Below are 17,148 nucleotides of genomic sequence, written 5' to 3'. Positions count from 1 at the left end.
AAACAGGTTTGACTGACTGGATAGAGAGGGGGGGTCCACTGAAATGGAAGCATGGAGTCCCACTGCCAGTTGCATCTTTTCTGTATAATTCTCAGGACCCCAGTGTCTAATGTAATTTTGTAATTTGGTGTCAAAGAGGGAAGACTAAGAATTTGAGAAAGCATTATGGGGTTGCTAGGTAGGGGAGGGAAAAGACTGACTACAGGCATAGACAAACTACTTTTATGGACTGTCCCTGGGCTTGGGAAGGTCCTGCTCTCTTTTTAGAACCACCCTTCTACTGTGTCCCGGAAGTTTATCTGTCTTTTATTGGAACTCTTTGTATTGTTTCCCATAAAAAGGCCTTGGGATAGAATGAAAGCTTCTTTTATATTTGGAAATAAAATCTGAGAAACCTGTTGGATTGACTTTTCCCTTCTATCAGGTTTCTTGAGAACCTCAGCAGAGGAAGATCAAAATAACACTTCTTTATCCTGAGGTGCCTTCAAAAGTTCTGCTTTCACATTCAATGGTAAATTGTTATTCCACTGACAAGCAAATCTTCTCATAACTGCCTCAGTGGCAGCTGCCTTAGAAACAGCATCAGCAGTGTTATCCGAACATTAAATCAGATGTTTAGTCATGTGAGACACTAATAAAAATAAATAATTTAAAGACACCTTAGTGTCTAAAGAAAATATCAGCAATCATTTTTTATGTAGTGTCAAAGGAAGCTTAAAGTAACTTTTACAAGTAAGCTTAACAATTAACTTTGGGAGCCTGTAAATAGATCAACTGCCATTTTGGTAACTGCGATTTACGCAAAAAGCACTTTCGCTGACCATAAAGAATACCCTTTTCTTTACTGTCTTGTAGCCTCAGAGTAGGTATATTTAAGTATGGGGGGGTGTGGGGATGCTCCCAACAAGGGGGTTGCAAGGGCTTGTCTTGAGATTCAATGAAAGTGTTTTCAGTAAAAAATGTTCACAGTTTTTCCTGTTGGTGAAAATGACATGATTCCTTTACTGTTCGCGAGGCTAAACTGAAAGAAGTTTACACCTTCCCAAACCTATCAAAAGCTCTCCCATCTTGGTCTAAAAGAGTAGGGTTAGATGCCACAATGTGCTTGGAAGAAGCTGATTTAAAAAGAGAAACAACTGTAGGATCTGCTCCAGTGTTCTTAGAGAGAAACTTTTGGGATTGTGGAACTATGTACAATTCAACAGAGCTAGTGGAAAACTGTCAGAAGAACTGATGGCGGTGTTAAAAGAATCCTTTAAGGCTGCTAAAACTGCAGGTAGTCACCTGTTGAGAATCTACGTGTAACAACTTTAATATCTTTTCTGCTTCTCTGACATTTCCTTTTGTTCCCACTTAAATAAATCTTTCATTCTGCCACTGGTATCAAAATAAGCTAACTTGTCAGCTGGAGAAAGTGAAGAGATATTTTCCTGACTCAGATCCCCCAGTCATCTGGTGTAGATACATGGGAGACATAGTCCAAGCTGAACTCCTGAACAACAGACTCAATCAATCTGAAGGGGTGTGTGACTTAGTTTGTAAGGAATGAAAGGCTTTAAATTAGCCTTTGGCAAAGGGGAAACCAGTCCTTCTCTTCCCTGAGCTGAAGGGGACCTAAGACCATAATGTGTCAGTCTGTGTTTCCTTTTCCAGGAGGGTCTATTAAAAAGAAGCACTATGAAGTATGATCATCTCCCTGCAATCCGATCCCTTAGTACAACTCTGTAAGGAAATAACGTTCACACACCCCACCCCCATCTGAGCTACAAGAGAGATCCACTCTTGCTGGGAAGTAGATGTACTGATGGCCTTAGAGGATGTGATTGTCTCCCAACTCGTAGTGGCTTCAAAAGCATCAACAGGAGAGGAGTTGAGAAGCCCATGGATGATCTAGGGATTCAGAAATGACCACAGTGAAGTCATGTGACAAAGGTCAAGGAAAACAGGAAGTCAGAATGGTACTCAAAGCCTCCCTGATACTTTTCCTTTCTTGGGGACCAGATGGGGAATGTCTGAGGAACAGCAGCCTTGCCCCATTACTCTAGAGGTGATAGCCTTCAGCATTTGGCTTTCTAATGTAAAATGAGAATACTATGTCTGCTTCTCAGAGTTTTAGCAGTAAAAGACCTACAAACTGAACAGAAATAAATGTCTTCTCCTAAGCAAAGAAGACAAAAAGTGTGGTGATCTTTATAGGAATATGGAGATCAAACAAACACTTTCCCTTTCTCTCTCTCAGACATAAATTCATAAACATACAGGAACACACACTTTTCTCACAAAAATTGGAAGGAAGTCCCCAACAGGGTACTTATCTACCCCCTGATGAAAACTAGCCAACCACTTGAACCCGAGAAATTGCAGCAGAAATCAAGACTCGCTAGTTGCTTCAACGGCAAAAAAGGTTCTGATTTATGGCACATGTATGTTTGCTTTTATATCAACTTGCCCTGAATATCTAACATTCATATGGGTGTGTGTTAGGTGCCCTAAAGTTTTGAAAACTGGCCAGATGTCCAATCCCTGGTAGAATATGACCCACATTGGTTGTAGTACTGCAACAGTCACCTAATGATGAACATCAGCAGGATATGCAAGGCAAACGTGCATTACAATTACATAAATAGCCATCTTTGCTGGATAACAGACATGCATGTTTTCTTACCAGGAGGATGAACACTAAATGGGGGGGGGGGGGCGCACTGGCTGGGAAGTGGAAATTAAATGATGAGCAAACCCAGGCATTGTAATTTAGTGTTATTATGACACCTTTTTAAGGAAGACCCCAAGAGCTGTGAAGCACCATGCTCCACATATTAAAAGGGATGCATAATGAACTACTGACACCACAGAGTGTATAGATAATGTTTTGTTAAGGTTCAATACTTAAACAATAGAAAAGAGACAGTTAAAATTTGGTGCAAAAATGTACCTGTGAACTGCTTACAGCTGTGAATTTTTGCATCTGTCACTTCCGACTTAACAGGTCCTCCCAAGAGTGACTGAAGTTTGGCCTGAAATATTTGTGCGGGTTGTTGCTCTTCTGACAAATGTAACTCTCTAAATTTCAGCCTAAAATAAAATGTCAAAGTGCAAAAGATAAGTATCAGTTGTGTTTATTTTCTTCTTTCTTTATTCTAAGAGGAACATCAAAGTCTTAAAACCATGCCAGTTCAGCAACATATGCATTGAAGCAGCTGACGCATAGGGTGGGAGTGCGTGGCCATTATCCACTCTTGGTGGAGGAAGGGGTGATGTAGCCAAGTCCACTATGATACCGATTCCCAGTGGAGTCTGGTGCCAACACAGCACAAAGATTAGGAGATGTAAGCCAGGGTTGAGCATATGTGGAAATAAATATGCTCTAAAAGGCCCAGCACTGCAAGAAGTGCACTCATTGATGCTGCCAAATGGGTAATGGGAGCAACGGAAATAATGGCAAATATATATATATCATGGCTGCTTGAATGATGAACTTTGGAAGTCATAATGGGAAGAAATAAATCACTGTAAAAGGTCTTAGAATCATGAAAAGCTTAGGTGTCCAATGTCAGAGAAAATAATGTACATCAGTTATGTATAACTTGTAATTCAGAAATAGGTATTATATGACAACGTCAAAAACATCAACATAATGCAAAGAATGGTAAATAAAACTTAAAAATCAAGACTTTCTGATTTGAAAGCCTGCATTTGCACTTGTTTCTGTCCTGTAACTCGTCTAGTGCAGATACAGATTCTTAGTTTTAGCACTTAAATTTGCTTATTCATGCTCAGCACTTATTCAGAACTTGTAAGCACTAAATAAGCTACTAATTACTATAGCACTCATTCTTCCTCATTACCTAGAGGAAAACAGTTTTTGTACTTACTTTTCTCACTCGCTTAGAGAAAAACAACTCTTGTACTCACTTTCCTCACTTATCTAGAGGAAAATAGTTTTTTATTCAAGCATGTTCAAGGGTCTGCTCCCAGTGTTCTCTCCTGTCTATCTGATGAATCTGGGCATCTTGAGGCATTGCAGAAATAAGACAACCCTCTCCTCCTACCACCCAACACTATAACCTGTGAGAGATGCACTTATCTAGCCAAACTGGAGGTAGAGCTCTCTCCAACCAAGACTGAACTTGACAGTCATGAGGAAAAGGTAAACATTTGCACCACACCACACTCATCACATAGTCTCACTAAATCTACACCACCAAAATCCACACATAGTAACACAAAAACATTCGTGGAGGCTCTCAATAATAATCTGTCTAAGCAACAGAGACCTCCAAAGCAGAAATGCAAGCAACCTCCATCCCCCAACACAACCCAAATGACACACAGCCCACAGACTCAGTGTGCCACTCAAGCACAGCCAATAATGCAAAACAACGTACCCAACACACTAATCATAGGTGACTCTATAGTCAGGCACACTGATGTCCCACTCACCAGGCTAAACAAGGAGAAGGTTACTGTTAGCTGCCTGTCAGGTGCCAGGATCCGGCACATAACCCACGCACTCAGGTCACTCCACAAGTACAAATATGACTCTGTCATTGTCCATGTTGGCGTGAATGACCTGAGCCATTCCTCCCTGGACTACATGAAGAGAGACATGGAAGAGCTCTCCGATCTTGTAGCTCAGGCAGGTATGACCCTAGCCCTGAGTAGCATTCTGCCATCGCCCAGAATGATACCGCAGTACAAGGACAAAATGATTGACTTCAACAATTGGATAAGCTTCTGGTGTCATTCTAAGGGGATCTAGTATCTGTCTGCTTGGGATGACATCGACAGACCACAATGCTTTGCCACACATGACCTGCACCTGTTGCCCCTGGGATTCTGGATACTGGCTAAGGCTCTTGCTGCCCCATATAGTGCCTTTTTTAGGCAAGGTTCGAATAACAAATTCACCACCATAACAGGAACAAGCAAGCAAAAACTGAGGGTACTGGTACTCAATGCTAGAAGTCTAAATCTCAAAATGCACTTACTTGAGACACTCCTTAAAATGGAGAACATCGATATATGTGCAGTGACTGAGACCTGGTTCAAGGCTCCAGAGAGCACCCCTGCACTATCAGGCTATAACGCATACCACATTTTCGGCCATGTAACCTGGACCGAAACACCAAAGGCAGAGGTGTGTCCATATTCATTAAAGATATCCACACCTCCAGGCTAGTTGCTCAGCATAATGCATCCGGGTTATCAAAGTGCAACTAACTCTGGGCAAAACTGCAATCCAAATTGTAGCTTGCTACAGATCGCCCACCATGCCCTTGGATTCCCACTCCTTTTCTCTTGATGTACTGGAAAATATTAGGGTTCAACCAAACACCCTAATAATAGGCGACTTCAACTACCCCACCATTAACTAGGAAAACTACTCATGTACCAACTCCTTAGCTCAACACTTTCTGGAATTCATAAACTCCAATGCCCTGGATCAACTTATCCACACCCCCACCAGGGGCAACAATATCCTAGACCTAGTCATTACCAACATGAGTGACCGGTGTTCCACCCCTGAAGTCAACTCCTCGTTGAACCGATCTGACCATAAGCTAATTACCCTTGATATCCACATCCCGCCCCCACCCCCATTAAGGAAACCACAGTAAAAAATGTCTCCAAAGCCAACTACATGCTTCTTAAGACAGAAGTGGTAAACTTCATGACACCCATGCAGATGGACAATACAGTTACAACTGCTGAATCCTACACAAATGCACTCTATAAGCACTTACACGAGTGCATGGATCATGCTATCCCAAACAGAACCAAGACACTATCTTCCAAAAAAGGAAGCCAATCTGGTGGTCCCCTGCCATAAACAAACTGTACAACAGAAGGAAGAAACTGCTGCAAAAGAGATTAAAATCCCATGAGTGGAGGAGCTCCCTGGTCAGCCTTGGTAAGAAGCATCCCTTATAAGGGCCTCCAAAGCTAGCTATGAAAAGAAAATCACCACTATTTCCAAGGACAACCACAAAGCATTCTATAGCTATGTCAAGAATCTCGATGGCAACACCCAGATCTGCTCTGAGTTACAGCACAAAGGCAAGAAAATTACAGAACCAACTGATATTGCCAACATCCTGGCAGATACGTTCAGTGCTAACTTTACCCCCCTCTCATCCTCTAAAGGGCCCATATCTATACAGGAAGAATGCAGAGTCCCTGTACAACTACGCAGGTAAAAGCTGCACTCTCTAAAGCCAAAAGCACAGCATCCACAGGACCGGACAACATCCCAGGCTGCATTTTACACGAACTTCAGAATGAACTGGCTCCCCACTTAAGCACCATGTTCAATAATAGCCTCTCATCAGGCTTTGTGCCCACTGAATGGCACACAGCAACAGTTATCCCACTCCACAAAGGGGGAGCCACCACTGATCCCGGGAACTATCGATCTATTAGCTTGACGAGCCTGGTCTGCAAGGCCATGGAACGTATCATCATGGAACTCAAACAAAGACATTGGTAACCTCCAAACTCTGGATCCCACCCAGTTTGGGTTTGTGAAAGGCAGATCATGCCTCCTGAACCTGATCGACTTCTTTGAAGCAGTCACCAAAGCTGTAGATGAGGGTAAAGTTGTTCACACAGCCTATCTTGACCTCGCCAAGGCTTTCGACACCATCCCCCATTCTGGAATTATAGCTAAACACACTAAACTAGGTATAAATCCCTACGTCACAAGATGTGTTGCCAACTGGCTCACTGACAGAACCCACACTGTAAAAGTTACAAACTCCAAATCTGACCTCAAAGCAGTGACAAGTGGAGTACCACAGGGTTCTGTCCTGGGACCTCTCCTGTTTGGTATCTACTTCTCTGAAGTACAGACTAACACAGAAAGCCTCTGGCTAATGAAGTTCACAGATGACTGCAAACTAGGAGCCATAGTCAAGTCCCCAAATGATGTGGACATCCTACAGAAGGGGCTCGCTGAGACAGATGCCTGGTGTCAGAGCCATGGCCTCAAGCTCAATGCCAAAAAGTGCAGTTTCATCCCCTTTGGTAAAAACTCTATACCCATGAACTACCACATAGGTAGCAATCTACTTAACACCGAATGCGTGATAAAAGACCTTGGGACCCAGGTGGACAGTAGTCTCTCCTTTGATAGTCACATCGCCACAGTAGTCAGGAAGTCCTTCTACGTGGCAAACCTCATCATAAAAGGGCTCTCATCCAGGAAAAAAGAGGTCATTGTTCCCCTCTACTCGACACTCATTAGATCCATTATAGAGTACAACGCCCCTTTTGGAATGTACCTCACAAGACATCTGTAGCAGCTGGAAAGGCCACAGAAGTACCTCACAAAGAGGATTACTGGCCTCAAACAAATGCCCTACACTGAACTCCTCAAAAAACTCCAGTTTTACTCCGTGGCATATCGCCTACTCTGAGGTGATCTCTGCCTAATATATAAAGCTATGTCAAACCCAGAGCTGTTGGACATGCTACACCTAAAGAAATCCCAATCCTCCGAGCTACACGCTCTAAGGACCTAAACCTTGTCACCACAATAAACAGAACATGCTGGAGGGATAGATTCCTGTCCTAGAGACTTTCCATATTCTGGAACAGGCTACCCATCTATGTCGAGCAAAGTTCTTCATTAGCACTCTTCAAAAAAAATCTTGATGAGTGGATGGGAAATAGGAAATACACCCCGGGGATCACTTATGTGTCTCTACTCGACAGTGGCACAGGAAAATAACTTTCTTAGGTGGCGTAAACCAGGGAACCTTGTTGGCTAGGCTTACGTAAGCCTTTGGGCCGATAGCCTAGTACCTACCTATGAACTACAAACAATTAACAGAAAACAAAAACATGGCCTTAAAAAAAGTGCATGCAACATTCAGAAATCATGTAAAAACTTATCATTACATTATTAATGTGTGTACACTGGTAAATAAACACAACGCACCTTGAAAAGATAGAATGGCTTTTAAAGAATAAATTGTAAGCCAAGCCTAGGGAAACAGCAGTTTTCCAGTCTCCAAGTCTGTAAGCCAGCCAAGCAGCCTCTGGAAGCAACCCAGCAATGAGAAGCAAATCAAGTGTATATTCCACTGTCCACACAGCAGAGAGATGCTGAGTCCTTACTGTGCTTCTAACAACAACATGCTGCAAAGGTACAACTCGTTGCAGTTTACCTGTTGTGGATGTAAAAACAAACAAATGCTATTAATCTAGTTTAATTTTCAAGAATAAATCTAAAGGTCGTAACTGTCTAACTGAATGCAAATACCAACACCACTGCTCGGGAAACTTTACCAGCAACATCAAAGCATGAACATTAATTAAACAAAGACTTGATGGTTAAGCCAGGCAAAGAAAACAGCAGTTCAAAACTGTATACTTGATCTCTAGGAAGATTTATCAACTTCTAACTAAGCATGTGTGTCCATAATGCAGTTTCATCACTCTGACTCTGACCCTGCCCCCCTTCCCCATCAAAAAAAAAAAAAAAAAAAACACATCAACCCGACATCTCTCCTTTATGTCTAATTTCCTTTTAAGAACCAAAAACTAACACGGGAAAATGGCAAGGTATATTGAACAAGACCCCTTTGACAGGAGATTTTTTCTAACTTTTGTACTATTTACATGACACAGAAGATGTCATCATAAAATATCCACATTATGAAATGTTCCCTGCTGAAAAGGATGAAAATATTACTTTTATGCAGAATATCTTCCTAGCAAAATTTATCACACCAATGCTATTTTTACAAAGGAAATAATGGGGTTGAAAGTTTTATATTTTTTGTGTATATGATGGATCCCATAATCCTCAATGTAGCCTTCATAATGATTACTCCAAGATGCATCATTTCATCATGGTTGAATTTGAATCTCTGAGCAACTGTGAAAATGATTTCTTACTTGTTTCAGTACAGAATAACTTCTTATCAAGCACTTTACCTTTTTCTTACAAGAAATGTAATCTGTATACCATGGTAAATTTACAAAACATATTAATGTAAAAAAGTAACTTGATAATGACTTCAGAGATGGCTGCAAACTGATCAACAGCTTATTTTCATCTCCCAGTGTGGAAAACAAATGAGAAATAACTGCTAGTAATTCTGTCAGAATTAATAAAATGCAGTTACTGTTTAGTAAATATACTGCCTGGATGCCAGCAAAGAAAACATTTAGAAAACCTGAAGGAAAATCAACTAGAAAAGGGGAAGAGAAAATGCTGACTAGGAAGAATCAATCCTACAGCAGTTCAGCAAAATACGTTTTGAGCTTCAGCTTTGGTACTTCCAATAACTTAGATGAAAAAACAAAATAAACAAAATGCACTCAAGTAAATTAAAACAAAAGAAACACTGGAGGTGTATATCAACTCAAATAATAAGAGGCTGGAGCAAACAGAAGCTTTAACCAGCTACACAGATGAACTGACAAAACTGCAAAAATGAGAGGCTGGAATGAAGAAAAGGCTGGCTGAGAATGAGACTTCTCAGGAAAAACTGCTTGAGAAAAATGATAGGATTAGATGAAAAAACACACAGGGAAAACCTGTGACTTTCTGCTGTACCAGAGAAACTTGAAGGAATTGACTTTATTAACTTTATGAAAGTACAAAAAGGGTATTCCACAACATGATTTGGTAAATGAAGGGGCACATCACTTGTGTACTCCAAACCAGGCCACTAGAAAGCAGTCAAGACCTGTATTAGGAAGTTTGCAATCACACCAGCAGAAACAGTTGATTGTGACAAAATTGAGGCAGAAGGGACAAGTATTAAAATACTTGGGACAGCAGATTGTTTGTAGAAAATGACTATTTGTTGTACACCAGTGAGAAGAGATGCAAATTTATCCCTGCAATCAGGGGATGTCAAGTGGCAGCTGTGAGATTCAACCTGCTACATCCAGCTGTCTTCAGAATATTCTTTCATGGAGGATCCGATATTTTTGATGCAGAACTGGCTAAAGAGAAAATACAAAAGTTTATCCAACAAAAAATTAAGTCAGCAAGCAGAAGGGGACTCTGCTTCTCATTCTGTGGACCGTAAGGTTCATAGAAATACATTACCAGTGAAATAATTTCCAGTATTCCAAAGGAAAATGCTTGAGAGACAGCAAAAAGCACAAGAGTTGACTAGAAGAACCGTGAGTACCTTGGACTTGAACCAGAGTCTGGTGTTGGAACATGGAGAAGAACAGGAAGAAGACCAGCAACACTGAGACTAATGAATAAATGTGGGATTCTAAAGCATCAATCACATTTGTGAAATATGTCTACGAGAAAAAGTGGATCAAAAAGATTGGCCTTTTGCTGAGTTTGTTAAACTTATGGGTGGACTATAAAGCATATAACCCACTTTCTGTAATTAATGTTTAGAAAAACACTAAAAGGAAAAAAAGTAACAAAGTAAAAATTTTTTCTTCTTAATAGTATTTATATAAAACATTCATGACATAAACTGCATGTTATACAGTAAAGCAGTTTTGAGTAGTATGTTGTCAGGGGTATTTTACATGTGGGGTAGGGGAGTCTTCAGTGACTGCTGCATGTGATAAAGACATTATAGGTTCATAGGTGTGTACTAGGCTAATGGCCCTTGGAGCCTTTAAAAGCCTAGCGCATAGAAGAGCCCTGGCATCGTGCCGCCTGACATTAGTTCCCAGTGTCTCTATCAAGTAGAGCCACTCCAGTGATCCCTGGGGTGAACTTTCTACTTCCCATCCACTCATCAAGATTTCTCTTGAAGAGGGCCAGTGAGTTACTCTGCTTGACATGTATGGGAAGTCTATTCCAGAGCACAGGCAGTCTCTGGGTTATTAACCTGTCCCTCCAGCATGTTCTGTTAATTGTGGTAATGAGGGTGAGGTCTCTGGAGCATGTGGTGCGGAGGGATTGGGATTTCTTTAGCTGCAGCATTTCTAACACAGCTGGGTCAGACATGGCTTTGTAAGTCAAGCAGAAATCGCCTCTTAGTAGACAATATGAGACAGAAAATAACTGGAGTTTTTTGAGTCTGTCCATGGAGGACATATGTTTAAGGCCTAGGATTCTCTTTGTCAGGTACTTTTGTGGCCTTTCCAGCTGTTGCATGTGCCTAGTGATGTACATGCCAAATGGGGAATTATACTCTATAACTGGCCTAATGAGGGAAGAGTAGAGAGAGAGATGGTGACCTCTTTCTTCCTGGATGCAAAATCCTTGCTAATGAGATGTGCCACACAGGACGACTTTCTGACCACAGTGGCAATGTGGTGGTCGAAGGAGAGGATGCTGTCAACCTGTGTTCCCAGATCTCTTATAATGCCTTCAGTGTTCAGTAGGCTCCCATCGATATGGTAATTAGTGGGAAATGAGTTTTTCCCAAAGGGGATGATGACAGATTTTTTTGGCATTAAGCTTAAGGCCATAGTTTTGACACCAGTCAATGGTCTCTGTGAGGCCTTTCTGTAGGATGTCTACATCACTTGGGGAGTTAATAATGCTCCCAGCTTGCAGTCGTCTGCGAACTTGGTAAGCCAGAATTCCTCCATGTTGGCCTGGACTTCTGAGAAGTAGATGCCAAACAGGAGAGGAACCAGGACTGATCCCTATGGGACTCTATTCATGACTGGTCGTCAGTCTGACCTGGGAGTCCGCTACTTTCACACTGTGGGTTCTGTGAGTCTACTCTATTCATGACTGGTCGTCAGTCTGACCTGGGAGTCCGCTACTTTCACACTGTGGGTTCTGTGAGTCAATTTGCAACCCACCTAGTGATATAGAGGTTGATGCCTAATTTGGTGAGTTTATCAATAATTCCTGAGTGGGGAATGGTATCAAAGGCCTTGGCCAAATCGAGGTAGGCTGCATGAACTGCCTTGCCCTCATCTACAGCGCTGGTGACTGACTCAAAGAAGTCAAGCAGGTTGAGAAGGCATGATCTACCTTTCACAAAACCAAATTGCGTGGAATCTAGAGATTCCCTATATCCTTGTTAACTAGGACCATGACGATGCACTCCATAGTTTTACATATCAGACTCGTCAGGCTAATGGGGTGATAATTCCTAGGGTCTGTAGACACTCCCCCTTGATGGAGAGGCATGACTGTAGCAGTGCACCATTCGGTAGGGACAAAGCCCAAGGTGAGGCTGTGATTAAACAGGGCACACAGATGTGGTGCCAGTTCACTTTGTAGTTTATGTAGAACACATCCAAGGATATTGTTGGGTCCCATGGAAGCTGTATTATTGGCCTTGGGCAATGCAGCTTTAACCTGTGCTGCAGTAATGCTGGGTGCCTGGCATTCCACTGGTATTGTGATTGGTCTTTACGGAGGAGAGAGGGGTAAAGTTGGCACAATCTGTTGGTCAGTATGCTGGCAATATCTGTTGGCTCAGTATAGGAGGTACCATTGTGCAGTAACTCAGAACAAATCTGGGTATTGCTGTAAAGATTCTTGCTATAAATATAGAAGGCTTTGTGGTTGTTTTTAGTGTCTGCCACAATTCTGCCTTCATAGCTGGCTTTAGAGCTTTTGTTGAGGGATCTCAACTTTTTGTTGAAGCTAATATGGGAGTTTTTCCAGTCTTGGCACTTCACCTTTTTCTGCAACAGTTTCTTCCTTCTGTTGTAGAGTTTATTAATGGCAGGGGACAAACAGACTAGCTTCATTTCTTTGGAGGAGAGTGTCTTTGTTCTGTTGGGTATGATTGGTTCCATGCATTTATGTATGTGTTCGTACAGTGCATTAGTGTAACATTCGGCAGTCAGGCATCTATTTTCCATTGACATGAGTGCTGTGAAGTTAGCCATCTCTGTTTTTGGGAGCCCAAAGTCAACTTTGGAGAAGTTTCTCATGGTGGTTACCTTTGTGAGGGTGTGGGTGAGATGTGGCTTTCCATGGTGATTAGTTTGTGGTCAGATCTAACCAGGGAGGAATTGACTATTGATGTAGAGCAATGGTTGCCCATGTTAAGTCAAGGATGTTGCTTCCTCTAGTGGGGGTAAGAATGAGCTGGTCCAGGGCATTGGAAATGATGAATTTCAGAAAGCGCTGGGACAGTGCATTGGTGCACGAGCACTTTTCACAGTTGCTGGAGGGGTAGTTGAAGTCACCTAGCATGAGTGTGCTGGGTTGGACCCTAAGAGTTTCCAGGGTGCTTAGGAACATGGAGTGAGAGTCTTGGGACGTGGTTTGGGACCTACAGCAGGATACGACCTGAATCACTGTCTTACCCAATGTTAGTTGTACCTGAAGTATCTCAGATGCGTTATGCCGAGCTACTAGTCTGGAAGTGTGCATATCCTTTATGAATATGGAGACACCACCACCTTTGGAGCTTCGGTCCATGTTCTGGGGCTGAAAGCTGTGGAATGAGTTATAGCCTGGTAGCGCAGGGGTGCTTTCTGCTGCTTTAAACCAGGTCTCCATTACAGCACAAATGTCGATGTTTTCCATTTTGAGGAGTGCTTCGAGCAAGTGCATCTTGAGATTTTGACTTCTAGCATTGAGCAGCATGACCCTCAGATTGCATTTATTTATAGCTGTTATGGTGGTAATTTGGTCTTTGGAACATTGCCTAAAAAAGGCACTATAGGGGTGTCAAGAGCCTTAGCCAGTATTCGGAAACCCAGAGGTGACAGATGCAGGCCATCTCTGGCAAAGCATCGAGGTCTGTCAATCATGTCATCCCAATCAGAGAGACATTGTTCCCCTTAGAATGACACCAGAAACTTAGCCAATTGTTGAAGTCAATCATTTTCTGCTTGTACTGCTGTATCAGTCTGGATGATGGTAGGATGCTGCTCAGGGCTAAGGTCACACTTGCCTGGGCCACATAATCCGAGAGCTCCTCCATGTCTCTTTTCATGAAGTCCAAGGAGGTGCGTCTCAGGTCATTCGCACCCACATGGACAGTGACAGAGTCATACTTGTACTTGTCGTGGAGTGACCTCAGTGCATGTGTTACGTGTCGGATTCTGGCACCTGATAAGACAGCTGACTGTTACCTTCTCCTTATTCAACCTAGCGAGTGGGACATTAGTGTGCCTCACTATCGAGTCACCTATGATTAGTGTATTGGGCAAGCTGTTTTGCCTTAGGGGCTTAGGTTGAGAGGCACACTGTGTAGGTGAGCTGTGTGCCTTTTGGTTTGTGCTGTGTTGTGGTGGTTGAGACTGTTTCTGCCTTGGAGGTCTCTGCTGTTTGGGTCGATTTCTATTGAGAGCCTCCACGGAGGTGGGTGCGTAGTTTGTGTTTTTATAAGAGAGTTGTGATGGTGGGTGTTTTGGAGGGCTATGCGTTGCATGTGGTGTGGTGCAGGTGTTGACCTTCTCTTCGGTTATTCCGGTCTTGGTTTGAGAGTGCATGGCTTCCAATTTGGATATATAAGTGCATCTCTCACAAGTCTGAGTGTTGGGAGGTAAGAGGACAGGGTTGTCTGTGTGCATGAGGCAGTTGCTACACTACCTCAGTATGCCCAAGTTCACCAGGTTAATAGGAGAAAGCACAGGGACATGACCTTTAGACATGCCAGGAAGGATGGTCATTATTACTAAGTACTGGAACTGTTTCCTTATATATTTCTTTTACAGGAAAAATGGCACTCAAGGTGTCTGATTCTGTACAGAGCACTGCCAAACACTTGAGGGGAAACTAATACGTAGACCCTGAAAATTTAAAGATGAAGTATTTAGGCAGATATTCTGAAGTTAGGAAGAAATCAAGCAGTACTTACTGAAAAATAAAGAATTAGCTTGTGTAGAATGATGAAAAAAGGGGAGTCACATGAATGGCTATTGCCTGGCTACTGCTAATGCTGGTCTCAGCACAGCTTCACTCTGTTGGGATACAATACTCCTTTTGCTTTTTCTCTCACCAGAAGCAAAATGATAACACCAATCCCATGAAAAGAAGCAGGCCACGGCCTGTTTGGTGATCCACAGTCTTGTCCTAGATGACGCAAGGGTCTTGCAGGCTTGTAGCCTTATTCTGGTAGATGCCTCAAATAGCAAGCAGACCAATCATGTACGTTAAGCACAGACACTCACTCTCCGACCAGAAAGAGTAAGGAATCAATGCACTCTGCTCCTACTCTCTCCAGGATCAGAATATAAGCACAGATTCCAACCTGTCACCTATAAAGCAGTTATTAAGATTTCTGGTGATCAGCAGTCTCCAGGAAATAATGTAACTGCATTTCTTCTCTTACCAGAAACAAAAAGAAGCACTAATCCCAAGATAACTACTGAGAGGCAGAATGTGGGCTCTTAAATAACTGGTGGTCTTGCAATAGATGCTTAAAGGTAGGATGAAAAAAAATGGACATCCTAAACACTGCAGTGTGCACTAGAGGAGTTAGATGTGAAAGTAGGTAAACAAGTACTTTTTTAGTTTTAAGAAATATAGGCTTCACAATGTAAAAACAGGGGAAAGGCTGGACAAAAGCAAGTTTAAGTTAAAATGCTGTAATCTTTAGCTGCTGGTGTGGGGTGGGGTGCAAATCTGCAGTATATGTAGAACTGGGATGCTTTCTCTTATTTTTGCATAGATGAATGTCTGGATTACTCCACAAACAAGTGTTTTCTATAAGCAAATATGCCTGAAAAATAAGACACAATAATTGTCATAATAAGCTCTTAAGTTTCTTGCATATCTAATAGTAATTTTTTTCCCCCTTTAGGAAATGTGCAGTGGGAGTCGATGTCTGCAGCTGAAGCACTTGTACATTCTGTTTTGCTCTGAATGAAATTAACAAAAACTCCTGCAGTCATCTGCAGAGTTGTTAGCTTTTTCCCCCTCAGTGTTATGTTTCACCTGTGTGAAGATGGAAATAATTAATATTCATTGTTCGGAGCATTGTTTACAGTGGGAAATGTAACATTTAAAGGAACAAGGCCAAGCACAAGCAATTAGTGAAAAAAGTTTGAAATTATTGGAAGGGAACAAGAGATAGTATCTTCCCTAGCATCTTAAATACCTCAATGCATTTAACAAAATATTATATAATTTAATTTTATTTTAAAATACCCAGTACCCTTTTTCGTAAAGTTAAAAGTTAATGTTTTCTGAAAACATACAAACTGTTTTTTCACATGTGGGAGGAGAACAAAGAAAAGAACAGATAATAATCAATGCAAGTGGGAGCACAGGCTGTAACAAATGCTTTACTTAACCTAGTATTAAGGTTATTCATGTTAATGTCTGTGGGTGCAGAGCTCAAACCCTAAAAAGTGCACTTTTTTATTTAAGCATACAACACTTAACTACAACTTCCATATTCCATTTTATGCAATGCTCATTCATGGTGGGTTTACACTGTCCACTGACAACAGGTGGACTCTCTTTAAAATCTCTCACACTATCTTTTATACAGTTCTACCTCCCCAAAATCAGCAGTTCCATCTAGATTTCCTCATTACAACTGACTGTTTCATACTTTTTAACCATTCCATTGCACCATGTGTTTCTTCTGTTACAGTCTCCCAGTGGCTGACTGGTATCTTTGTTATATCAGTCTCTTTTTTAGGTTCATTTTTAACAGGTTGTAATGGCCCCATACTGACAGTTTCCTTTTTTTTAAGCATTTAACTTATTTCACATTTATCATATGGCTTAACTTATGTGAACAGTCCTCATGCATGTTGCACCTTCAAAGATTACTCTGGTAATTTTTTCTTCTACATGCCATTATACAGATAGTTAAGCTTATGACCACAGCATATCCTCATGATTTTTTTTTCTAAAAACAAGCATCACTTTACTTATCACAAAAATTCAGCTACTGTAACACTTTTAACACTACCAGTACAACACACAGAATGGAAAAACAAATCCAAGTAAAACAATTGCATTAATGGGCCAATAATAATTTTATCTTACCTTGTTTTCTTGCCATTGGTTAACAGAATTATTTCATCTGCTCAAAAAGTCCAAGTCATCTTTCAAACTAGAGTAGGTCCTTATGGCTCTTTTATTCTCCTAATATATTCTCCAATTCTTTGATTCTAAGTTTGGAGTGCTTAATTTCCTCTCAGTTTACTTTCACTAGTCCCTGTGTCTAACTAATATTTGGTAGATTTCTATTTTCACCTATCTGTTATAAACTTTTTGTCCTTCATAATTTTGTCCTTGCCCCCTGAGTCTTCCATGCTCTTTTTAATTGTTTT

At 41.5% G+C, this 17,148-nt stretch overlaps 1 protein-coding gene across 1 annotated transcript in view; it reads right to left on the bottom strand.

The window, feature by feature from the left end:
* CPLANE1 (ciliogenesis and planar polarity effector 1) overlaps positions 1 to 17,148 on the bottom strand; it is a 4,248,669-nt gene that overhangs the window by 2,300,417 nt on the left and 1,931,104 nt on the right. The window contains exons 16-17 of the mRNA XM_044076333.1: positions 7,940 to 8,168; positions 2,933 to 3,072 (exon numbers count right to left, since the gene is read on the bottom strand). Of these exons, the coding sequence (XP_043932268.1) occupies positions 2,933 to 3,072; positions 7,940 to 8,168 (369 nt within the window). The remainder of the gene's footprint in view (positions 1 to 2,932; positions 3,073 to 7,939; positions 8,169 to 17,148) is intronic.

This window comes from Protopterus annectens, chromosome 1.part0, assembly GCF_019279795.1.
Source record: "Protopterus annectens isolate FY-2018-M chromosome 1.part0, PAN1.0, whole genome shotgun sequence".
Classification (NCBI taxonomy): Eukaryota; Metazoa; Chordata; order Ceratodontiformes; family Protopteridae; genus Protopterus; species Protopterus annectens.
This window is presented reverse-complemented; position numbering and strand designations above follow the sequence as displayed.